Here is a 26,453-nt window from a genome sequence, read left to right as displayed (position 1 = left end):
ATATGTTATTTTTGAACAGCTATGGTGGTTAAAAGTCAGTTAGCTAATAGCTAGCCAGAAGTGGGTGCAGAAGTGCTAGACAGGAAGCCTCACACAAAAACGGAAACTGGTTGCACTGGTCTCTGGCTCCTTATTTCCATTGAAAATAAGGTGAATAGAGAGTCAAAGAGCATTTCTACAGCAGTCATGTAGAGAGACGAATACATTTTTGATCCCATTAGAATTGTGCCATGAATTACACACATGATGTTTGTGAATTAAAAAGATAATTTTATAAACTCACAATAAAACTGCCCATATTGACAACTGCAATAATGTTAAAGGGTAGTTCAATAAGCAAGCTAATATAATTTACACCCTCTACAATGTTTAAGTTATATTTTATAACAAACTGTGACTTTATCAAGATGTAAAAATATCTTTTAAATTGACACAAGCATCAAATGCGTAATTCATGGCAGGATCAAAAAATGCGTCTCTCTGTTCACTACCATGCATATGTTTTACTGGAACCAAGGTATGAAATACCAAGAAGAAAATATTTCACAAAGCTATTGCAGCTCTTTATGATGAGACAAGAGGAAAGGTGGAGGATCAGTCTGCAGAGAGAATTGTGCTCACCTGCGATGGATGGACTTCATGGGCCAAAGAGTCCTCACTGCCCATTTTATTGATAATGAGTGGGAAATGCACTCCTACGTGCTTGCAAACAAGGGGTATGCACGAGGCTCATACCAGTGCTAATCACCACTCAGAGAAGTGCACTCACCGTCTATCTGTTCACACATATAACATAGACAAATCTATCTCCATTTGGAAAGCTAGAAATCAGATTTATCTTCCCAGGTAAGTTACACAATGATACATGTGTGTTACACAATAAATAGTGAATCATGTGCAGGTAAAGGATCAGAGATTATACAAATACTGTTTCCTAAACAAGACATTTCATGTTAGAAGCACACAAACACTTGCCTTTGAGACATACTGTGTATAGACGTGATGAGGTAAATCTGCTCTGTTCTTAACGACAAAACACCAACAAGCCAGATGGTCCAGAACTAACAACAGCAGAGAGGACACATGGTCCTTAAGCTCTTAGTCTCAGATGTGCAAACCCAAATGCTTTATTACATGTTAATGCTACTATATAACATTTTAAAATGTGTCAAACATGTTATTATTCTTATTATGATGATTACTAACCCTCCAGCTTTAAGCAATAGTATCTTACTAGTAATATTTTCAAAAATTTGGAGTAATGGGTGGTATTTGGTGGATAAAAGGCCATGCAATATATGCCATAGACTAATCTTTCAATTACTGTTGTGTTACAGGTAAATTGTACAATTAATTGTACTACTGAAACTCTAAATTTGAATGTTGTAATAAAACAAATAGCAACCTACCTATGCTGTATTGAAGGTACAGACAGACTGCCAGGTGTATCCTCTCTCGTATGCGTGTGAAGAAGAGACTGAGACTGCAGTTTAAATTAGAGGATAGCCACTTGGAGCACTAATCTACTGACCCACAGTAACCCGCATCAGCTGATTTACTGTCCTCACACACACACACACACGTCTGTAAGCTATTTTTGTGAGGACACTCATTGACATGATGTATTTTTTTCATGGCCAATACCGATATTTGGAACCAATATGCATTTACAGTAAATACAAAAAACGTAGAATTTGAGATACCACAAACTCCAACACAAAGCTGAACTGATAATCCTTTAAGCATTTGTTTGATTAAAAGTGTTCTGAAAAATAAAACTGCCTTTCAGAATATTATATTATACTATTGGATTATAATTAATAATAGATTAATGTGTTCATCATTTTAATGTTGCAACAGGTTAAGATAGCTGGATAGCTTAATCTATACAGTAACAGTACAGCAATTTATTGGTTGATTTTTATTTAATATTAATCTGAATCGGCACAGTAACTAGTAACTAGTTATTAAATAAATTTAGTGAAGTAAAAAGTACAACATTTGCCTCCATAATGTAGCAAATAGAAGTATAAAGTAGCAGAAAATGGAAATATTCAAAGTGGGGTTACTCAAGTACCTCAAAGCTGTACTTGTACTGTATTTGAGTATAAGTACTTTAATCCACCACTGGGTTTAACAGAGGCCTTACATGCAGTAATGTTATGTCTATAGTAACTAACAATAATGCTGTGTTCAGACCAAACGCAATGCTAATTATTCGCGTCTTCTTCTTTGCGTCTAATCGCCCCAGTTGGCAAGAATAAAGCAACGCAATTTCCTGCTTTTGCTTTTGACACCAAAACTTGCATCAAGTGAGCATTCGCGTGAGTTCAAAATATTGAATTCAAGCAAAATGTTCATGTGATGCTGTGTCACGAAAGCCAATGGGCATTGACGTTCACACTGACATCATGACGTCCACTTCGGTGATGTCCGGACATTCATGAACAACAATGGAGTAGAGGATAATAATCACTAATCAACGCAGTTTGCGGACACCCAGAGCTGTACGATAGCACATCTACTCGTACCGAGACAGGACAAATAAGGAGCTGCCATTGAGGGAAGTGAGCTAGAAAGTAAGACTACCTGGTAAATTTTGGAAATACGTCTCAGCACAGCATAGCCCAGATTGATCAAACTCCATTTAGAGAACAAGCATTGTAAAAGTTGTTTGCTTGTCATCTGGCCGACAGACCTGACGAAGCATGAATTCAGGTTTTTTACAAGGCGCCATTATGATGTTGTTATTTCAGCGTCCTTCTGATCCATTTATTGCAGTCAGATCACAGAGAAATCTCCTTGTTTGGGTTCATACTTATGTGGTTCACAGTTATTTTAATTTGCGTTACTCTTGCGAATAGACACGATTAAAAATGTATAACCCTGCGATCAAACTCATGTGAGCGACGCAAATATTTTCTCTGCGTTTGGTCTGAACAACACATAATATTCTGCACCACTGTTCCAAGCAACAGTCAGAGACAGCTTCAGGAGACACTTCAGTAATGTTGGTACAGTATGACTGGCTGGCTAAATAGTGGGCCAGTCAATGAAGTTGTTGAATTTCACTAACGCTGCCATGAGCATACGTTATTTGCTAACGCTACATACAGCATGTTAAAACACCGACTCATACAGGCGTGTAATGTTACATCTGCAGCGTGGAATTTTAAATAAGTTCCAGTTGTTACTGGCCCCAATGTTACTCAAAACTATAACATTAGCTGTTGGTGCAGAAATATACTCTGTATTATCTTGTTATTGGTATCTCTATAGGCTAACGTTATCACTCGTATAACTGTTGTGGAATTTCGGCTCGCTTGACCATTCAGGAGAGATGAAGAAGACTCAGAGATACCAATGACTTAAGTTGAAGTAGTTTATACAAACTTGATCAAGGAGGAACAACATAACAGTACATCTGTCTGCACAGAGCAATATCATGTTTATCCTAACAAGTCTTCCCAAATGCTCAAATTATATCTACAGCTTCAGGAAGCATCCCTCCCATACATGGTTATCTGTTTAACAACATAGCAAGGGGGGTGAATGCAGAGTTTCTCACCTCTAGCCAGAGGAATAGGAGGTAAATAGGTGACAGACACTAAGTCTGCTAACATAGATAGATCGAAGGCCTCCTTACGAGTTTTACGCAAACAGTCAGCTTTGCCTTGGCTGACTAACCAGTGGCACACTAGCGTTAGGTCAGCAAAATAATTTTCTGGGAAAACTTGAAGTTATCCCTCTCACAGCTATTGCCAGTTGTGCAGCCTGTTTGGCAGTTTGATTATACAGAGGCTATATGTCATATATTTGTTTGTTATGTTTTCTTTTCATTTGTGAAGCACTTTGTAACTTTGTGAAGAAAAGTGCTATATAAATAAAGTTTATGATTATTATAATTATTATTATTAAATAATTACAGTGTCCTATTTATGGGAGAAAAATGTGATTTTAAATTGCCATATCGATTAGATAAAATTACAGGTCCGTTGGACTTACCTTTTGATGTGGTGTCGTTATCAAACTTAACCTGATCCTTAAGGTTGATACGGCACACTGATTAACTGATAACATTTTAAAATCGGACTTCATATCAAAATGGGTGCCAACCCCTGGTGTAAAGGATTGTGATGTTTTATCTCAAATACCTGCTGTCTTACCTTCTTAATGCTGCTCCGCCAGCTCACAGGAGCTTTTCCCCTATATCTGCCGTGTGTCTGCGTCTGTCAGCGGCACAAAGCCTTCAGTGTTGATTGGCTATTACTCTGTGACTTGTAACCAATCAAACAGTGTTGTGGGCGGGACATTACGTGAGACTTCATCCGTGCCCCAGAGAGGTGAATGCAGACAGAGGGGCAGCTGCAGCAAAGCGGAAGTAGCCCACTGTTAGAAAGCCCATGTTGTTTATGTGTTTTCATCTAAATACCGTTCAGTTATTGTGTTTCTCGGTGAGTTTTCATATGTTCGACGCTCAGGAACGCACCACAGTCGTTTCGACGCTATTGAACGCACCACACCTGTGTGTGAGATGCCGTCCTGTGAAAGTTAGTTTTCCTCCTGATACAGCAGTGGATAGCTCGCGATTTTCCTTTTGCCTGTTTTTTTCCCAACATTCACCTGTACATCTTGGGTTTATTGTGTGTAAATGCTAGAAGGTGAGTTTGATGGCGTTTCACTGTCCAAGTTGGATGCTGTATTGTGTTATTTGTATTATTTACCTGTGAATATGGCTAATGCTATCTCATGCTGCTGTGATGTTCAGCTAATAAGGTAATTCTCACCGTGGGTGCTGTGTGTGTCTTGGGAGGCGATTTGTTTACAATATATGATTAATATCATATGATTGATTGCTGAATTCAGTCCTTTATATCCAGAGTTGTGTTATTATATGTGTGTTATGTATGGTGTGTTCTGCACTGATTGTTGCTTTGTATCTTTATTATAGAACCACAGTCAAATAAATCCACCACTAAACTGGACATCTGTATCCGTGTTTTTTAACAGGGACACACACCATACACTTTGCCGCTCTAAACCCAGCTAATTCTTGGAGAACGCCTTATTTCCTTTTTACCCGATTTTTAATAAACAACTCTTATTGGCGGGGTAAATAAAACCCTGATACAGATAATCAGCAAAATGCTGATAGGATTCCTATCCCTTCTGATATTCATCTCTGCACTTTGAGCAGTGTGAGATACATGTCTGGGCTTTGCTATAAATCACGATCGACGGTCGATACAGGTGTTTGTATCACAGATTGATCTGGGCGTCTCACGCTCTGCCACAGCTGACTGACCTCACGCTGAGTTCGGGCTGGGTGTCAACATACTCTGCAGACTGTTTCACCAGCAGGCTGAATGACAGTGTACAGTTTTCACATCGACTTGGCGCCAGCTTAATAGCGATGTATACGGCTGGGACCGATGACTTTAAGTGACCATTTGAACGGAGTGTGAGATGAAAGAAATACGCGATGGTAACAAGTGTCACAAGTTGACCTGGACGCTGCGCACTCAACGCCACAGCTAACAGCGCTCTGCACGCTGCTCTCGAGCCGCTCGGCGTGAACAAATGCCTCAGACTGTTCCACCCACCAGCTGTCTGTAAGTACAGACATCCGCGACACAGATATGAGACCGACAACATGCACTTTTGGACGATTTATTGACAGTTGCGTTTTTTTGGACAGGCATCGAAACAGTCACCTACACTGTCATTGTGCGCTCTGTAGCGTTCGTTGTGAAGTGGCTTGCAGATCGCGGACCCCGGCATTTCCGTGTGGAATAGTGGTGTTCAAGCCAAGTCAACATTAATATTCATATACATGACTTGGATCGATGAGCAGGGTGATCGGAATGTTTTTCCTGGTTGGCGGACAGGGCCGAGGACCCCTCTCGAGACGGGATTCTCTAACCACACCTCCAGCACATCTGGGACCCTCGCCAGTTAAAATGAACACCAGTTAAACTGTCACACCGGATATCGGCACCGATAATCAGTCCACCCCTAACCCTTACCCCAAACTTAACCACCAAAAAAGCTTCATACAAAACCCCAGAACACTCCAAAAGTGCATACAAATAAATAATAAATAAAAGATTACAGGCCTATGAAAATGTATTGCCTTTATTATAGAAGTGCAATTAACTAACTACTGAAACTAAATACATTTAAACTGCTAGTAAAATATGTGTTTTTGGCATAAACAGAAAACTAATCAAATAATAGAAGAGTGGGCCGACGTCAGATCCCCGGCCTGAATTATTATCCTAGTCAGTCATTAGGCTCATTCGAGATGAACTGCGCCTCGCCTGGAAGGTGGACGAGACCAGGCGGCAGCAGCAGGGGGCGGTGACAAAAAGCTGCAGTCAAGTCGGACAGTTTCCAGCCGCCATCAAAGAATATACAGGAAGTCAGAGAAATATTTACATCCTGTTAGATCCATCTGTAGGCTACCTGTAGTTTGCAGAACACGTTCAGATAGCTATGGCTGAAGAAATTGCGTATGCGTTCTTGATCGCTGATGAAATTAAAGCAGAAGAGATCCCCCTACTTTTCCATGAAGATGGACTGGAACGGAGAAGATGATATGTGTTATGTAGATATTGAAAATGAACCAGAGCATATGGCCACTTTTACAGTTCATTTAGTCCAGTGCTTTGTATTTTTCTCTGATCGCCGTCCAGTGAAAACCACGTATCTTCATGTGTGATGATTCTCAAGTTATCAGTTAATAATGGGTTTAGAAATTCTCCTACATCTCAGGCAAATTAAAACACTCTAACAAAACATTTGAATAACCTAGGAATTTTACTCTCACGAAGTTTAAAACAAGGTTGTATTTTTATTATCCCATATAAAGATGACATTGTGGAGATACATGGTTTTCATCGGTCAGCAATGATTTCTTGATGAGTTGTATCAAAAAGACAGACACAAATATCGTTTTAACATTTTAAGTTTGTGTTGCTTTCTTTAAGTAACTTGACTTGACTGGGCAAGAGTGGTGTGGAAATAATGGTACCCGGTGGTGCACTCCCCACCCCGGAGCCACCAAATATTTCATTCATTTGCTGTAAGGACACAACAGAATTTCAGTAAAAATCAGACAGGTACAAAGTGGTATTTTCACACTAGTTTGCTGTGATAATTTCCCCCCCTTCACCAGTGTTGCAACTATGAGGCACTGATGAAGCCCCATAGTTAAATTGTGGGTGGCAAAATACTGAACAGGACAAAAGGGAGATTGATACTCTTCAGAAAGTCCCACTAAAATGTAAGATGTACATACAGAGCAAGCACTTACCAAGTAATATTCCCAAGTAATCTTGCCTTCTCCTGTTGCCTGAGATCGGTCTGTGTTTGAATTCTGTAAAAACACTGTAGTATTGTTAAAAACATTCATATTGTATTCTAATCCACTGTACCTGTCTGGGATTCGTGGCATTCTGGCTGGAAGGATGGAAATGGGACCAAGTTGTCTGAAGAGGATGACTGCTGTGGTAACGTGTGTTTCAGGAGTGGGGCACTGGGTGAATGTAGTTGCAGGCTGGGTCCGAACCTGAGTGGGGGTGGTGGAAACTGTAGGCTGGGGAATAAGAGTGGGGCACTGGGTGAATGTTGGAGGTTGAGGAGTGGGAAAGACAGGAGGTTGGGTGACAACACTGCTTGGGTTTACTGCAGAGAAAGAAAGCCAGAAAATTGAAAAGACTCATCCATATGTATTTAAATATTCATGTTTGGCATAATAAAAAAAGAAAACTTACCTTGATTGTGTTCTGCAGCTCTTATTTGCTTCAGTATGTCAGTGGCATACTTGTTATCTGGAAAAACAGATCTCATTTAATAAATGCCATCCAAATTTCTAATGGTATTAAGGTATCATACTTTTCTTTTTTACTCATCAGTTCTCAGTCTTTCAGCAGTTTCTCTGCTCACTCGTAACTGAATGGCACCTTTGTCGTCTCTCATGGTAATTATGACCTTATCCATTGTTGTTGGTCAAAACCGGGTTCTGCAGGTGCCTTATATACCCAGCTGCATTACAAGACCTTCTTACCACACAACTGCTTGAAATGGAGCAGATCCATTGTATGGGAACCCTTATAATTGTGAACAGATTGTGCCCATCACACTGATTGCTGTTGTGTGTTTTGATGATTTTGCTAATGATGTCATTCAAGAATGTATTTCTTACGCTTTACTGCAACTGTCCAATAAATAACCAATATATTTATCAGAACTGAAGTTTGACTCAGTGTGAATATTTTTTCTTTAGCAGTTGCTGTTACGTGATATGTAGCCAGAGAATAATGGTCACTTTGTACATAAATTCCACTGTGTTAATCATCTTAGTGGGCATATGGGATGTGGTGTGATTTTTACTATTTAATCTCACAAATGTAACAAATAGAAATACAAACTTTGTACCAATGAATTGATCATATTTTTTAGGTTCACGGTTTTGAGGTTATACAAAGTGGATTTTTCTAAAATGATAACTACTTTTCACTGTGGTCTAAATTTGTCAATCATAACTTTTTATTTGTTTAATGATGCCACTGTTACGATTGAGGTGAGAATCAGAACGACTGGGCAGATGTTAGCCCTTGGAAGTCATATTTTCTGAATAAGAATTGCCTACAAAGTAGATTTATGTAAAGGCACTGTCATTTATAAATCATACAATCCCTAAATTTAAGAAATTGAACTACTGAATTAACAGTCCAAATGTTCTCACAGCTACATATATAGGCTACACATGGGGAGGACGAGCAGCAAAGGTTTCTTATAATCTTTATTTATTGATGTATTTATATTTGTAATTATATACAGTATATATGTGGGAATATGTGTGTATCTGGCATTGTATTCTATTCTTTGTTCTTTTTGTCTGCCTTGTAAAACACTGATTGCTCGTTTTGATAAGTGTTATATAAATAACTTTTATTATTATTATTATTATTATTGTTATTATCAACCACACAAAATGTTTGTTAACAGATTAAACCTTTAATTTACAACATGAGATTCATATAATCTAGCATTAAATATAACAATTACACAGAAAATTAGGATTTTCGACAAAATGTAGTGTTTGTAGTCCTAACTAAGAGCCAATCAGCTCTTTGATCAGGCGACAGCCAGGGGTTTCCCATCATGCCCTGAGGTCTTGCAGTCGGTGGAGAGCAACTGCAGCGCCTGGCTCTAAAAACTGCAGCCGCTGCAAAAAAACTGCAGCCTATGTTTATTATCAAGCATTTTTACCGCACCAATGTGGAGAAATTCAAGTATAAAAGTCCCATATTTATACCTGCAGATTCCATATTTTCATATATTTGAGCTACTGTAAAAACACACTGCTTAATAATTCCTGGCTATGGATGCTATATTTGACTTCTACACATCTAAAACTACAACTATACTTGATATCAAGTATTTTTACTGCACCAATGTGGAGAAATTCCAGTATAAAAGTCCCATATTTATACCTGCAGATTGCATATTTGACCATATTTAAGCTACTGTAAAAACACTTTGCTCAATAATTCCTGGCTATGGATGGTATATCTCATTTTTTCACATAGAAGACTACAAGCATACTTAATATTAAGCATTGTTACTGCACCAATGTGGAGAAATTCAAGTATAAAAGTCCCTTGTGCTGTAAAAACACATTGCTCAATATTTCCTGGCTATGGGTGATATACTGTATCTGATTTCTACACATAGCCATAGCCAGGAAATATTGAGCAATGTGTTTTTACAGCACCTCAAATATGGTCAAATATGCTATCTGCAGGTATAAATATGGGACTTTTATACTTGAATTTCTCCACATTGGTGCAGTAAAAATGCTTGATATCAAGTATAGTTGTAGTCTTAGATGTGTAGAAGTCAATTATTGAGCAATGTGTTTTTACAGTAGCTCAAATATATGAAAATATGCCACTTGGAGACACAAATATGGAATTTTATTGTTGAATTTCTCCACATTGGTGCAGTAAAAATGCTTGATATAAAGGACACTTGTAGTCTTCTATGTGTAGAAGTCAAATATACCACCCATAGCCAGGAGTTATTGAGTAATGTGTTTTTACAGTACGTCAAATATAAGAATCTGCAGGTATAAATATGGGACTTTTATTTTGGCATTTCTCCAATTGGTGCAGTAAAAAAAGTGTTTTTTATTCATCATGGGCGCATGAAACACTTTAATGTAACATATTTTATTTTAACGGAAGTGAAAGTAAAAGTTATTTCCTAGTTCAGACACTTCCTGCCGTCAGTGAGGTGCTGTGTGTGTACAAAATATGAGCTCCTCACAGTTGAACCCCGTTTTACTGGAGATTTCTAACGACTTGTCCCCTGAACAGCTGGAAAAAATGAAGTTTCTGTGCGAGGACATCGGGAAAAAAGAGCTGGAAAAGATCGACACTGGAACAAAACTGTTCCGGGTTTTGAAGGAGAGACGCAAGCTGGACCACGACAACACTGCGTATCTGTGTCAGCTTCTCACAGAAATCTGTCGAGAGGACCTCTCAGACAAATTAAAAGGTTTAATAAGGAAGTCTGGGTCAACGAGCTACGAACCGCCCGAGACGGAGAAAGGTACAGTGAGCGGCGCTGTAGAGTCACTGTGTTCAGACAGCAGCAGGTTCAAGGAAGGACTACTATTTCTGCCACTACTACTACTTCTACTGCTGCTACTACTACTACTACTTCTACTGCTGCTGCTGCTACTGCTACTACTACTACTACTACTACTACTACTACTACTGCTGCTACTACTACTACTACTACTAGTAGTAGTAGTAGTAGTAGCAGTAGCAGTAGCAGCAGTAGAAGAAGTAGTAGTAGTAGTAGTAGTAGTAGCAGCAGCAGTAGCAGCAGTAGAAGAAGTAGTAGTAGTAGTAGTAGCAGTAGCAGCAGCAGCAGTAGAAGTAGTACTACTACTTCTACTGCTGCTGCTGCTACTGCTACTACTACTACTACTTCTTCTACTGCTGCTACTGCTACTGCTACTACTACTACTACTTCTACTGCTGCTGCTGCTACTACTACTACTACTACTACTTCTATTGCTGCTACTGCTACTGCTACTACTACTACTACTTGTACTGCTGCTACTACTACTACTACTACTACTACTACTTGTACTGCTGCTGCTACTACTACTACTACTACTACTACTACTTCTAGTGCTGCTACTACTACTACTACTACTAAAACAAATGTAGTCAACAGTCCTGCAGTAAATGTGATTCATGAGGCTGCTCAGTTTGTGCTGCTACTGAACTGTATTGTGTTCGACTGACAGGTCAGGCACCAGTCAGTATAACACAATACAGTTCAACAGCTCGACAAACTGAACATCAGAACCTTCATGAAGGAGGATTTATTCTACTGCATGCTGTACTACATTAGTTTTCTAGTGGTACCGAATAAACTTGACACTTAGTGTGATTGACCTCTTAAATCTGCTTAAAGTATGATCAGCATCATGACAATGGGATTGACCTGCTTTTATTACAATTTTACTCTTACTTAGACATTTTGTCCTAGAATGGGCCAAGCTCCAAAAACACATCCTACATTACCCACAATGCACTTTGATAGTCGAGGTGCACAATATTGATTTTTTTCAGTCGATAACTGATAATTACCTGCTTCTTATGGCAGATACCAATAAGATAAATGATAATATAAATGTATGTATTGAAAAAAGAAGTGCCTAACCTGTAGTTCATTCACATATGAGGGTAAGAAAGGCTCAGATGTAGTGAGTATAAATTGATGATTTAATATTCAATAACTCTAATAACGTGTTGTTTTAAAACTTTAGCTCAGGGAAGTCCACAGTGCAATGAGCAAATACGGAGCCCTCACATTTCATAATCCGACAGTTCTTCTGAATTTGTAGTTTCACATTGCTCTGACAGATGTGATCTCTTTATATGCTGTTATATGTCATAATTTGCTATAACTCACTGTGAGAATGATGAATGCCTAGTCCAACTTAGTGTGAGGCAACCATTAGCTGTTATATGCCGTCTATTAGTTGTCTCTGAACTTGCCATGGCATGTGCTCATTGGGAACGCCCAGTGAGAAAGCACTCTGACTGATTGACTATGTACTTGACTGACTGACTGACTGTTTACCGTCTGACTTACTGTCTGACTGACTGAGTGACTGACTGACGCACTACCTGACTGACTGACTGACTGACTGACTTACTATCTGACTGACTGTCTGACTGACTGACTGACTGACTGACTGACTGACTTAAGGCTGGTTAAAAAAAAACTAAAAAACAAAACTTTGATCAACAGGACAAAATCTTACATGTGGACAGTTTAGCAGTGTTGTAAAAAGTACCAGAAGTCAAACCTGAGTAAAAAGTAAAGATATTGTATTCACATGTTATTTTGGATAATACTGTTAGAACTACAGTTCCCATGATGCTTTGCAGGTAATATTGTTGATCATAAGGATAGTTAAAATGAAGTTGTCAAGAGTTTTATTTTTTCTTTCTAAGCAGATGTATGGGCCTTTATTTATGATGGAAATCATATATAATATGATATCCTAAATAAGCCTATATCCTTGGATTGTGTAAGTTTCATGTCTGTGTGTTCTGTGAAGAAGATGTAAGATTTCTGACACAAACTGCAGCAAATGGACACAAAATGTTTCTATCTCCTTCTATCACATCCACTGTGTCTGTGATGATCAGCAGCCAAACGACAATAACTTCCTGTTGTGCATGCCTTTCACCTTGCATAGTATCTTAATCTCACGTCTCTCCCTCTGCTGTTACGTAATTTACGTGAACATTTTTTCCCCAGTAGCCCACTTTAGAGCAAGTAGAGTTTTACTGGTCCCTTGTTTTTTTCACAGGCTTGCCAACCAAAAGATGAAAAAACTCTTTCCCTTAAATTGATAATTCATGATAACATTTCAGTGCAGGGGCGATTCTTGGGTCAGACCTTTAGGGGTGCTCAGCTCCCATACATTTCAAATTCTGTCAATTTTTTTTTTCTTCCCCTCAGCTAAACAGTTAGTTCTACCATAATAATCTTCACTACTTGTCCACTTTCTCATCTGGTTCTTTCTACTCTCGCTCTTGTTTTGCAGAGAAAAAATCATAGCCTATTTTTATATCCATCTATGTAAAAACAGACATTTCTTTGGAGCCATATGAAGTATGAAGTACAGTCAACGTCTTCACCGCTTTCAAATTCATGTTGCATCATACAGAACAAAACAAAGACAGACATCACAAGGCGTAACATAGTGAGTTGTCAACTTGAGTCATCTTAATTTCCCCTGTCTCTCCGAGGGACCAGTCCACTCTGCTCCATAGTGGAGCCCAGCCAGCACAAGTCTCACATAGCCATACCTACCTCCACAACGTGTCAGCTGTACGCCCGCGATAAACAGACAGAGGAGGAGAGATACTATTGCTTTGGTAAATTACAACAAAACGCAGTAAAGACTTGCACTGTGCTGAAATGAGTGCACATTAATGAGGTAAACTACATAAATGCATATATTCTGTTTCTTTCAGGGGGGTGGGAATGTAAGAAAAGAATTTTGATAATAGGCTAGTTATTTTAAAATTGTAGGGGCACTTTTTCAGTGTTTCAGTGAATTACATAGAATAGGGAGAGATAAAACATAAAGGTGTTTGTGTGCAAAACAAACAAATGCTCCTATATTTCAACACTTACAGTAAAAAGACTTCAATCACTCCCTTATTTATAAGACATTAGTTATATATTTGCATTTTAATCCAAGCAACGAGTACAGTACAATATATTGTAGGAATGCCATTATTATTATTGTTGTTGTTGTTTCTCATAATTATGAAATGTTTCTTTTCTAACCCTCAATGTCTCCTCCTCCTGCTCCTTCAGCCAAACTGGACATTGCCACAGAGGTGATTTCCGAGAATCTGGGAAGGAATTGGCGTAAACTGGGCCGCAAACTGGGTTTGACTGATGTCAAACTGGAGTCCATCTCCAAGAGGCATCCCACAGAACTGGAGGAGACGGCTGTGGAGCTGCTAAATGAGTGGAGGAAGAATCGAGGAGCCGAGGCCCGAGCAGAGGATCTGATAAAAACCCTGAGAGCCTGCCAGTTCAACCTGACTGCTGATAAAGTGGAGTACAGACTTGCAACCCTCGAAAATTGATAGAGTTTTACGGATCAGATAAGAGCGAACTTTGGAAAAGAAATGAAAGCTCTGATTTAAAGAAATTAAGTTTCAAGAGAGTTACACACAGATATATTAAATTATGCCAAAAATCAAGACCAGACATCTTTGTTGAGGTGAATTACATGACTTCCTGATTGAATCATGCAGCAGAGCAAGAGTAAGTGTGTTTAAAGGGCTGATCAGAGGTCTGTTAATGATAATGATATTGCTCAGTTTTCATGTTTTTATCTGAATCTGAAAACAAAAGAATGAACTCGGTAACATTCTGATTTATTAAATATTGATTACTCTACTGACTTATGGAGGTGGTGGTAGACATTATTGAATGGAATATGCTGTTTTTCAGTTTCTGCTATTGTGAAATAAGTTACTTTTGTCTTTTCAATGGAACAAGGTAATACAGGGACCTTCTAAATGTCCTGTGACTTATATTAGCATGCAGTCACTAGATATGTGAATATATAGGCGATTAGATGGAAATAGTAAGACATTTTGCAAAACCCACTTTTTCTTCATCTGGTGAGATCAATACAACTTTCATATCTGTTTATCAAATATAAGGCCACACCGACAGCAAACTGCTGTTTCTGCACATTGGTTTGTGTATGTATTAAACAAACAAGTTGCAACCTGTTGATTAGTGAGCTTTAGAGGGGCTGTTCAGAAGACTGACCAATGGACTAACCAGGCTAGTTGTTTACCACGTCTCCAGGCTTTGTGCTTTGCTAAGCCAACCAGATTGTTGGTGTAGCTTCATATTTAAAGATTTGATATGATATATGTAAGAATTCTGCATTAGAATGTCTAAAAACAACTAGACCTTTGTTATAAATTTTGTTGAGTTATACTTACAAGTGCTCTTAAGAACATTTGGTGGGCGTTTCATTTAGTGGGCTTTTGCTGTCGCACTTGTGGGATACAGTCAGAGAATGAGGATGGCAGTTGGCGAAGAACACTAAACATAATGTGAACAACACTAAAACGTTACCTCCTCCATGAACAAATGTGCCCGAATCACATCAAATAGATTTTCATTAAATAATGGTGTGCTCATCTCTAGCCAACGAATTTGACCGGGGATCATGAGTTTTTATTCGCCCCAAACAGCCAGATAATTTTACTGTACATGTACTGTACTGACGTAAACCAGTGAGCAACATTCATTAGAAATTCATATTGTGCATGTAATAGACACATATGGTGGCATCAACAACCCCGATGCCAGAAAATGAATAAAAGCATATTTTCCAATTTATCGAACTATTCCTTTTAATATTATGTTGTCTAAAATGAAACAAATTGGAAGTCATTGTAATAATATAAGGAAAACAGCTTACTGATCAGAAGCTATCCAACGGTTGATGATTTTTTTTTTCATGTGACATGAAATCCAGTGTCTCATTAATATATCCAGAATCTACAAAGTGTGTATATTCTTTGCAATTTAATGAAATTGTCAGGCAGCAATCCGCTTTTTATGCTTTAAAATGTTAAGATGTATTTTTACAGGACAACCCAAAACCCTCATCTTCTTCCCTCGCTCTGTTGACATCAGGGCAGGGGGGCAAGGTCAGGTGAAGTTTCTGCAGAGGAAATGCATGTTATTAGTGGAGCCTTTTTGAAGGGACAGTGTAAAAGTGGGATTGATAGGTGATAGCTGTATGAATATTCCAATGTTGACTGTAACATTAAATGACAGGTTCTCATTTCACTAAGTCCGTTTTAAAACAACACTCATATGCCCATACATCAGCCATAACGGTAAAAGGGCTAATAGGTACAGTGATGACTACATCAAGCAAAAACTTTCCATGTTCATATGGACACCTGGGTATTGATTTAAGACAGACATGAATAATTGTTGAAGTGTAAAGGCCCACTTCACATTTTTCAGACACAGTTCTGAGGGACTGCAGAGAATTTCCTTCACTGTGACTCCACAGACTACTTACAGCAATTGTACAGCCTGTTAAGCCTATCAATGTCATTCCTGCTCATCTGGGTGGCCTGGCCAAATGATACATTGCTGTCAGGAATGGGCACCATAGTGGGACGGTTGTTCTTGGAGAAGGCGTACCTGGAGAATAACAGACGGCACAATACAAAGCTGGGTGAGCTTGGAAATCATGTGCAGCTGGCCTAATTAATAAGACCAGGTACCCCTCACTGACACCGACTCTAACACCCCCTCAACCCTCTGCAAGTTATGTCAATGTAGTGTCTACACACCTGACTCACTGCACTGCAGTACTGCAGCAGCAGTGATCTGCGGAGGTGACTTCCTTTGCCAGATGTTTATGTACTGTAATGTGGACTGCTTACTGGAGGGAAACGCACTTTACTTCTGAGTTCAGTTAGAGTTGGCCTGAATTTAAACTCACAGACACAATGCCTGTGGCTAATAACGTTGCTAATGCTTACAGCTAGTGTCCAGTAAAGTAAGCTGGCTGTTTGGGGAGGATAAACACTACATGAGTAACGGGAATAAACACAAAAGATCCTGCAGTTAAACTTGCTTCACTGGTGGTGAGCACACCATTAAACAACCGCCACTGCTGATGAAAATCTACCTGACATGACGCTGGCACAAATTTTAACGAACGTGGTCATGTTTTAAAGTTTTATTCTCCTTAAATGTTGTCTTTTAGGCTGACTTCCATACCCCAGAGGTATGAACCGACCAAACAAAATGCACCTTACTTTGAGTAAATTGTGGATTTCTCTGGTTTGAACATTGTTGGAAGCTTTTGGGATAATGTAAGTACACAAATCAACAAAATAAAGAACATAGGTCTAATCATAACAAGTAACATTTATATTGCACATACTGTTTTTATAGTATTTCTGTCATATGTTATTTTTTTAATTTTTCTTCATGTTTCGCCACGTGCAGTATTTTTGTCTTTCTTTATATTTTTTACTATGGTATTCTTACGCACCAAAATACCATGGCAAATTCCTGGTATATGAAAACCTACTCAGCAATAAAACTGATTCTGATTCTGAAAAATTTGAAAATCTTCAAAGACCCTAATAGCAAGTACTTAAATGCACTTACAAGGGTGGTATAATGATAATGTATTAAATTAAGTAAATGAAACAAAGATGGGGTATCCATACCTCTCATATTGCATGACAGAGTTGTAGTCATAAGGAGTTCCCTGGTTCAGAGTGTTAATCTTATCGAAGTTGTACGCCATACCTGCAGAGGTGAGAGAAAATACATGTCACAGACATTTACTGTGAGAGGATTTGCATTTCAATTCAATACAACAAACATGGTTTCAGGAATGGTTTGCCAATTGTTGGCCAGTAGGGGATTTGACCCAGCAACCTTTGTATCCCCCAGAGAAGGTGACTTACTGAATGCACAAAAACTGGGGTATTCTTTTCTTGTTTGTTTGTTTTGAAGTTTGGAATGGGAAATTTGTAGAAATTTGGTTTCACTTTAATAAGCCACAGCTACACAAACAGGGCATGGAGATATGTACGTACATAAAATTAATGATGGCTGGACAATTTTTGAAATTACTGCTAAGCCCCGACTCTTGGTCCAATTATGGTCCACAGAAATTGTGATGCTGTTGGTGCTATTAGGAGAGGATGTGAAAAACATTTAAAAAAACAAAAAAAAAAAGCAATCAAAATGGTGGACAATTATTTGGACAGACTTTTATGGCCCAGGATGATTTGTTGTAGAGCATATTGAGTTGGACTTGTGACAAATTTCACATCAGTTGAAGTTATGATGTTAGGGGGGAGGAGCTTCAAAAAATGAATTCCATCTGGCTGATTTGGCTCGTATATCTTGAGAGGTATTTTATAATAACAATACAATACATTTTATTTACAGGCGCCGTTCAGAGCACTCAAGGACACCTTACAAGACCAGGTTAAAAACCAACAAACAGCTTTCAAACATACAAAAAAATCAAAGAAGACAATGGTATAAACTAAACGCCAATACAATAACTAGAAAAATACTTTCTAGTTATTGTTACTTAAATAATAAGTAACAAAAAATTAAATCTGTGTGCGGGGTCAATGTTTACAACTGAGAGATGAGAGTGTGAAGCGTAACTATCACTCTGGTCACGAGAAGAGGAAGAAAAACAACATGAATGACGTGAATTGTGGAAACAGCAGTCAGGAAAACCTTTTTTTCCCTCTCTCCAAGTGTAATATCAGCAATCAACAGTAATATTAAGTTGATGTGTGCTAGCTTGCAGAGCCAGTGCATCTCTCTGTCTGTCTTGCTAACGTTAGCTGGACTGGGCAGTGCATCTGCTCTCTGTGTTCTGTGACTTTGTCCCTGACAGAAGTAAGAGAGAAATACAAGTTTTTATAACGTTTGATAAGAGCCAACGGGCAACTGTGTTAACAAACTTGAACATGCTTTATACAGCTTTTGCAAAACACTACACACACTTCTCTACATCAGACAGAAATCTAACATGTCACTTCCTCATGTCACTGTCACTGCCTTTCAGAATGCCACACCTATGAACCAGTGTTTGATTTTTTTACTTGATTTCTGGCTAATGTAACAGCCAGAAAACTGATTATTTTCTCTGTTCATTCAGAGGCTATTTGTGCCTCTACAGCAATTCATATAAGAAGTCATGGAACGAAACAGTCTTACCATCAATGATGTTTTCCCAGTACACCCTGATGTGGTTGTCCCTGTCAGAGCGGGTCTGTTCATGGTTGAAGCCAAGGGCATGGAGCAGCTCATGCTGGACGGTGCTGTGGTACAGACAGCCCTGACGGCTCAGAGACACAGTCTGACCACCACCCTGACGACCCACGTAGGAATAGCAGCTGTCGACACATGAACACAGTTTCTCAGAAATCATACAAAATATTACCATGAAGAATTGTAAAGGGAAGTGTTGCTATTTGGTCCTATTTGGTTACAGCAGTGTAACAAGTCTGTCAGATCGTGTCTATTCAAACATTATTCTGTATTTCCTCACTATTCTACTAATAACCACTGACCACCATCAGTGGCAGCTTCAAATGTTTTCTTCAGTATTTGTCATTAAGTCCTGGGGAAAATAGTCAACTAATAACTAATATTCTGTGGTTAATGAAATGTAAATTCATTTGTGTTTCATGAACATGTATGAAAGTAAATCAAAGGGAGGGCTGAGGTGCTTTAAAGTGACAATGAGCAACTTACAATTTCTTGAAAGTCCTGATACAAAGGTTTTTATTCATGTATGACTGAGACACAAGACTGCTTGAAGGTTTAAATTGTTGGAGGTTATGGCTGACATCATGCTGGTGAGTTGTGAAACTACAGCCTGAGTCTTACCCGTCCCTGGACTCAATGCTCAGCCACTCATAATCACCGTTCTGGTAGGGTCTGAAACGGATGCAGGAAATGGAAGAGAAAGACTCCAGGCCACGAGTGATGATGGATATCTCACGAGAGGCTGGCAGGACAAATATGGCATGTTGAGAATATAGGTAGCTGTAGTTGAACACTGTCTTACTCTTACCATACTCATTAATGTTGTGTAAGTCAGCTGTGTCCACTGTGAACTTTTAGTAGGAACAATTCCAATATTATTATTTTGGACTGTTGGCAAAATTACTGTAATTATATTATTACTGCAGCAGTAGTTATTATTTTATTATTAGACAAAGTGTAGAATATCAGTGGTGTTATTTCACTGCTTTAATGTTTTACCACATCAACTTCATTAATTTTTGTAAATATAAGCTTATTCTGAATTTAATGGCAGCAACATGTATCAAACAAGTCCCCAGAATTAACAAAAAAGGAAAGTTCCTTATTGTAGCTTATACAAAGTGTCATGTGTATAAAGATGTAAACATTTATGGGGATATCCATCTAAATTAACTGTGACTATAGCTGTTATCATATGTGGCAATCTTCTGTGAGTAAAATGCATTAGTCCCTATAAAACTAAATCTAAGTAAAACAATCAATGCTTACAGTAGTGGTTGGCGATAAAGTAGGGGATGTAGACTTTCCCATCGCTCCACTTTTGCCACAGGCAGCCTCTGGAGGTGCAGGGGTCAGCGTTTCTGTCGGCCTCCGACTTGATAGCAATGTCTCCTCCGATCAGGGTGGGTTCATCAAAGTCAGGGGCTGCAAGACCAACACAGGTGTGTATTGTTGTTGCATTCAGGTTGGAGCACATTTTAACACCACCATATGACTTATCCAGTAAGGTGTCACAGGCCAATAGTGACTGATTATTTTTGGATCAGAGGCTGCTAAAATCTTTCTTTTATTATCACAGTGGAACAGCCAGAACATCATTGGACACTAAAGCTCTACAGAGGCGTGATAGCGCCACCGCTGTGGTTTGCCAAATATAACTTATGCTGTATGATTACTTGTTTCAAATGGATAACCAAAACTGTAGGCAGATTTGTCTGCTCTGTCACCAACATTCACAAAGTAACAGTCCACTTCTATTATTGATGCGTAAGGAACATTTTAGTCCCACCTTAAAGTGTGTTGGTTTTGAGACCCACGCTTGTAAAACAAATTGTTACATTTTGATTTTTTTAATTCATTTTTTCTCCAGTATGGCCACTACAGCATGGTTAAGGCCTGAATAAGGTTAGGGGACTAAAACAGACTAGTTGAGGTAAGGAAACGCTCTACTCACTTCGGTCTCTGTTGGCTCTTTCCAGCAGCTCACCAACAGAAAGCTCCCTGGATGTGTCCTCCTCAGTGGTAGCAACCTCTGCGGAACACATTGCGTATGATACTGAATGAACTGTACACATCATTATTTTGAAAATATGAGCTTGACATCAGAATCACTTCAACTGTAAGTGCAGGAAAATCATCTTGATTGCTCATATACAATTATTCATTACATTTGTAATAACAGAAAAATGAAATTCTAGATCAAAATACATCTGTTTTACAGCTCAGTTTTTATTTAAACTTGAATAAAGAGGGGTTGTTTTTTTTCTTACCTTCCTGTACTCGCCCGCAGTGACATGGTAAAGAAGAGTAAAATGTTATGGAAAATCATTCACAAAGACAGGTTATAAAACAACTCTGAACTCTGAAACTTACTGAAATGTCCGGTTTTACAGAAATCTTAAACTGCAGGCAAATTAGCTAAAAAGACTCTTAAAATGTTTGGTGCTTAGGATGTGGTCAATGCAAATAAGGTTAAATTTTTCTGTATGGATCCCTGAGATGTTAAAATAGGAAATAAATAATGACATAAGTAAATACATGCAAAACATGAATCTAAACTCAATTTATTGTTATAATACATCAAATTAAAAGTTTTTATTTCATAATGTCCCTTTAATGGAGAGTTGTCACTAACCAAATGCACATTCTGTCAGCTAGATAACTCCTCCACCATCAGAATTAGGAGTGCCTCAAGAAACTCTGGGGATATTTAAGTAACCTTGCTAACTTGGGGGATTCCAGGAGTTCCTTCACCAGCTCAATATAGAGGAGAGATTACTATAGAAATTTAAATAACTCAAAATGGTTCCAGAAAGATATTTTTAGAAATTAAATAATGAGACTACAGAAAGCAGAAAAGAAAACAGTTTGATATTTGTGTTCTCCCAGCTCTTCATAATCCTGCAGCTGCTCCTTCATACAAATTAAAGTCAGCAATGCAGTTAAGCATACACTTCCAACAATGAAACATTCATTTAACATTCTTTCTATTAATCTATTAATTTTCCTTCTGGATGAATTTGTCCTATAGAATGAACGCTTTGTATCTTGTTTATGGAGTTTCTGAGGTGTCTCTATATTTCCATTAACCTTTATAATATCTAATTAATGATTGGCCTGTGTTAGCACCCTACATGCAGGCCTTCATGTCATGACAGTGAGATGATTTCTGGAATGTTCTACCTTGGCCCAGGAAGAGGACACCAGCAGCAGAGTTACAAGAGACCAAGAGAAAACCAACATGGTTGAAACGGACCTGTAATAACCAGAGAGAAAGAGGGTGAAGAAGATGAGGAGGGGGAGGATATAATACTCTGCATGTCAAAATATTAATGTAACATGCCAGGCTGTCAGCTAAATCAATGACACTGTATAAGAACACTGAAAGTTATAGTGGTAAAATAGGACGGGGATCTTACCTTAACTCCTGCAGAGAGAGCAAGTGTCTCATTGTTATTCAGTGAGAGTTTTTATGCTGTCCATGTACTCCAAGAGCTAATCAACAACATGATATATCAGAATGTGCAAACATAGCAGCACACCTTTATCACTGTAAATGGAAACTTCTGAGCCGTTGCAACATGTGTGAAAAATTACATCTGTTCACAGGTGTGTGCGTGCATTGGAGTACAGTATTGCATTTCTCTATGCAGCAATAAAAAGGTTTCTTATAGTGCCAGTGAGGTCCAACATTAATGTTGGCTGATCAGGTCTAACTCACAGTTGTCGTTCTGGTTCATCGTGAATGTGTTGGATGGGGTTGAGGTCAGAGGTATGTGCAGATCAATTTCCTCCACACTAAAATGGGAAAAACATTTATTTATGGAACTGGCTTTGTGCATGGGGATATTATCATGTTGAAACAGGAAATTACTTTTAACAACCTGAAAACAATTTGAAAATATAAAATATCACTGACTGCTGTGCTGAACTACAGAGCCCTCGCCCATGAATAACAGCGCCAAACTTAATGTGGGTTAGGATTAAAATATGTGAGCAGGGATGTCCACATACTTTTGGCCATACAATGTTCATTTTAATGGAGCTTTTGGTTTTAATTTCTTACGTTATTTTTTCTTAGATTGGGTTTATCACATGTGCCTTATAGGAGTCTGTCCAGTTCAAAAAAGATCATGTGATATGACAGAAAGCTACATAACAGCTACTAAACGGACCTTTGTGAGGGAGGACTGTTTGTCAGCTGCTCTTTGTCTCACGCTGACATACAGTATATACATGTACATATATATATATATATGTGTGTGTATGTATATATATATATATATAATAAATATATAAATATAATAAATGTGTTTAAAATATAAAACTAAAACATATACATTTGTTCACTTAGCTGCTTCTCACAACAGTTAATTATATGACTCACCTGTTTTTAAGAGGTATTTAAACAAGTTAAAGAACAGCAATGTTTGGGAGTTTTGGAGTTGGGTGGTGCAGCTATTTACACAATCATGTTTTTTTTATTTCAGTAGCGAGCTATGTTTTCCACTAAACAGTGGGTCACTACAATGAAACACTTCCACTGATACAGTTTATTTTATAATAAAGGTTTAAAAGATTAGAATTGAACTCCAGCTCCTGCACGGACACACCTGCACCTCTCCGTCTTCTGATGCAGAAGAAAATCAATGAAACAGGCTAGTTTAATGGTACAGGGCAGAGTGACACCTGTCCATAATGAAGGGGCCTTCATTTATCATTGAAGTGTATGAAAATATTACTGCAGACTGGAGTTCTGACAACTAGGATAAACTTGTTTTGTCGTGTAATTCATTACACCTTGGAATAATAATGCATTTGTCAAAGAAATTACTTAAAAGCAATATAATAGTAATGCATATGTTTAATAAAGTAGCCTACTTAACAGTGATATAACAATAAATGGTAACACTGTATAATAATCATCATTTAAAAAAAATGGTAACGTTACAGCTAACTACGCTTTAGTTATTTGTAAATAAACAACGAAATGCTTTAGAAACGATGTATTAAGCAATTCTTTATTGTAAAGTAACAACTGATGTTTATTACATTTTATTATTGCTTAATAAATGGTTTAGAATGTGTTTAATTATTGTTAACTGTTAAATAACAGTTGACTAAAATGCAATTATCTATAAATGTATCATTAATTAATGTGTGACCATACTTCTGGTATTTTGTTTATTATATGAAATAAAAGTAAATGTTTCTTGTCACATTAGATGTGAAATAGCATTAGTATGTTGAGTAGGTTTAAGTGTGACTGCCACTTTCAACAAAAGTGTAGGTAGTTTCAAAGCAGCTTCCCCGACACTGTTCAGTAGGTACTGTGCTGGGGAAATACTGTTCGTACGTATTCATTTGTATGTACTTATAAAAAATATAGTGAGATGTAAAACTGTGGAATCAGCCAATAAAAAAACACCACATTTTGTAATGGAATGCATTTTTACATTTAATTACAAGTTTACACAATACAGTTACACATGTGAGGTCTGAGTCTTTTACATACAGTATATACTGGTCAAGAGCTCTTGTATTTCTCCGAGGCTTGGAAGGTCTATTGTGTGTTTCAGGAATCCCGCAATTGTTCTGATTGTCTGAACAACATATTTCACTGCATCCTTCCCAACATCTAAATACTGTGTTGGAGAGCTGCCAGAGTCTGAGTCTGAAACATCTGTCACTCGGTCAGAGAGAAAGACAAAAAAAAAATACACTCCTCTGCTCTTATCAGTGTGGGACATTCAACAGACTGTTGTCAATACCCACAGCACGAAACAACCACTGAGAAATGGCCAGGCATACAAATATGTAGCAAAGCTGCTTTGAGGACTGAACCAAAGAAAGAATGAACTACCTTTATTTAACATAATTAATATAATCATATATTTAAACATTTTGGCCCATAAATAACAGCACCAAACTTAATGTGGGTTAGAATTAAAATTGGGTTTATCACATGCGCCTTATCAGAGTATGTCCAGTTCAAAAAAGATCATGTGATATGACAGAAAGCTACATAGCAGCTACTAAACGGACCTTTGTGAGGGAGGACTGTTTGTCAGCTGCTCCTTGTCTCACGCTGACGTACATGTACATACATACGCACACACACACACACACATATATATATATATATATATGGTAACACTTTAGATTAGGGAACACATATTAACCATGAACTAGTTTCTTATTAGCTTATTCTTATTAAGTGGTTTACAACAACTCCCTAACTCACTATCAATAAGCAGTGATTAGGAAGTTATTGAGGGAAAACTCTCACAGTAGTTAATGGCCTAGTAGTTGCAGAATATGATCATGCAGAATAAGGCATTAGTAAGTGATTTATAATGGCTTAATCACAGCCAATATGCTACTAATATGCATGCTAACAAGAAACTAGTTCATGGTTAATATGTGTTCCCTAATCTAAAGTGTTACCGTATATATATATATATATATATATATATATATATATATATATATATATATATATATATATATATATATATATATGTATGTATGTATATATATATATATATTAGATAGAACTCAAACTGAGTCTGAGTCTGAAACATCTGTCACTCGGTCAGAGAGAAAAAAAAATACACTCCTCTGCTCTTATCAGTGTGGGACATTCAACAGACTGTTGTCAATACCCACAGCACGAAACAACCACTGTGAAATGGCCAGGCATACAAATATGTAGCAAAGCTGCTTCGAGGACCAACAATCAGAAGGTCGCTGGTTCGAATCCTTCCCCTCGGTGGAACTGAGCTACATGTCGAAGTATCCTTGAGCAAGATACTGAACCCCAAAATTGCCCCTGATGTGCAAATGGCACCTTAAGTGGCAGCCTCTGCCATCAGAAAGGGCCCTGTGATGAGCTGGCAACTCGTCAACTCGTCAACCCTAGCACACCTAGAGAGTGCAAACAGGGGGAAACAAGTGAGCTAGGTCAAAACCTATATGTGACTGACATAGTCAGAGTCAGAGTATGAAAATGTGGCCAATTTGTTACTGGGGTAGTTTACATGTGATAACTTAGGAATGAGTTGAGTTGTTTCACTAGTGACATTCATTGATTTCATATCTCTTATATTTCTATCTCATATACATATGGCTGATCGATACATATACACACACACACACACACATATATATGTATATATAACCACAAAACGTCACCAGGTGACATGAATAACATTGATCATCTCATCACAATGTGATGTTCTGCTGGGAAGCCTTAGGTGCTGGCATTCATGTGAATGCCACTTGACACGCACCACCCATCCAAACACCATGTCAAGGATTAAGGTTACACTAAATGGAGGACCCAAGTGCAGACACACAGGCACACACACAGGAGGCAGGATAAGGGAAAACAAAAGGCGAGCTTTTAATAAACAAAGCTGAATACAAAAAATGAGGAATACAGAACAACTAAAATGCGTCACAAGGACAAAAACAAAGTAACAACTAAAAGCTAAAACAAAGTGCAAACAAAAGCAAAGTACAAA

The 26,453-nt window shown here is 38.1% G+C and overlaps 2 protein-coding genes across 2 annotated transcripts; one reads left to right on the top strand and one right to left on the bottom strand.

Moving 5' to 3' along the window:
* The first annotated feature begins 10,322 nt into the window (after positions 1-10,322).
* On the top strand, positions 10,323-15,486 carry fadd (Fas (tnfrsf6)-associated via death domain). Its single transcript, XM_073464066.1, has 2 exons — positions 10,323-10,620; positions 13,930-15,486. The coding sequence occupies exons 1-2, from the start codon at positions 10,323-10,325 to the stop codon at positions 14,205-14,207; spliced, it is 576 nt and encodes a 191-aa protein (XP_073320167.1). The 3' UTR covers positions 14,208-15,486.
* A 689-nt stretch (positions 15,487-16,175) lies between these two features.
* Positions 16,176-22,667, bottom strand: LOC140994772 (high choriolytic enzyme 1-like). Its single transcript, XM_073464548.1, has 8 exons — positions 22,649-22,667; positions 21,198-21,206; positions 20,882-20,959; positions 20,197-20,352; positions 19,549-19,669; positions 18,874-19,052; positions 17,352-17,433; positions 16,176-16,308 (listed from the first exon to the last, which is right to left on the bottom strand). Exons 1-8 carry the CDS (start codon positions 22,665-22,667, stop codon positions 16,176-16,178), a joined length of 777 nt encoding a protein of 258 aa, XP_073320649.1.
* Between the last annotated feature and the right edge of the window lie 3,786 nt (positions 22,668-26,453).

The sequence above is a fragment of the Pagrus major genome, chromosome 4 (genome assembly GCF_040436345.1).
Source record: "Pagrus major chromosome 4, Pma_NU_1.0".
Taxonomy (NCBI): domain Eukaryota; kingdom Metazoa; phylum Chordata; class Actinopteri; order Spariformes; family Sparidae; genus Pagrus; species Pagrus major.
Note: the sequence above shows the minus strand (reverse complement) of the source record. Positions and strands in the feature narration are given on the sequence as shown.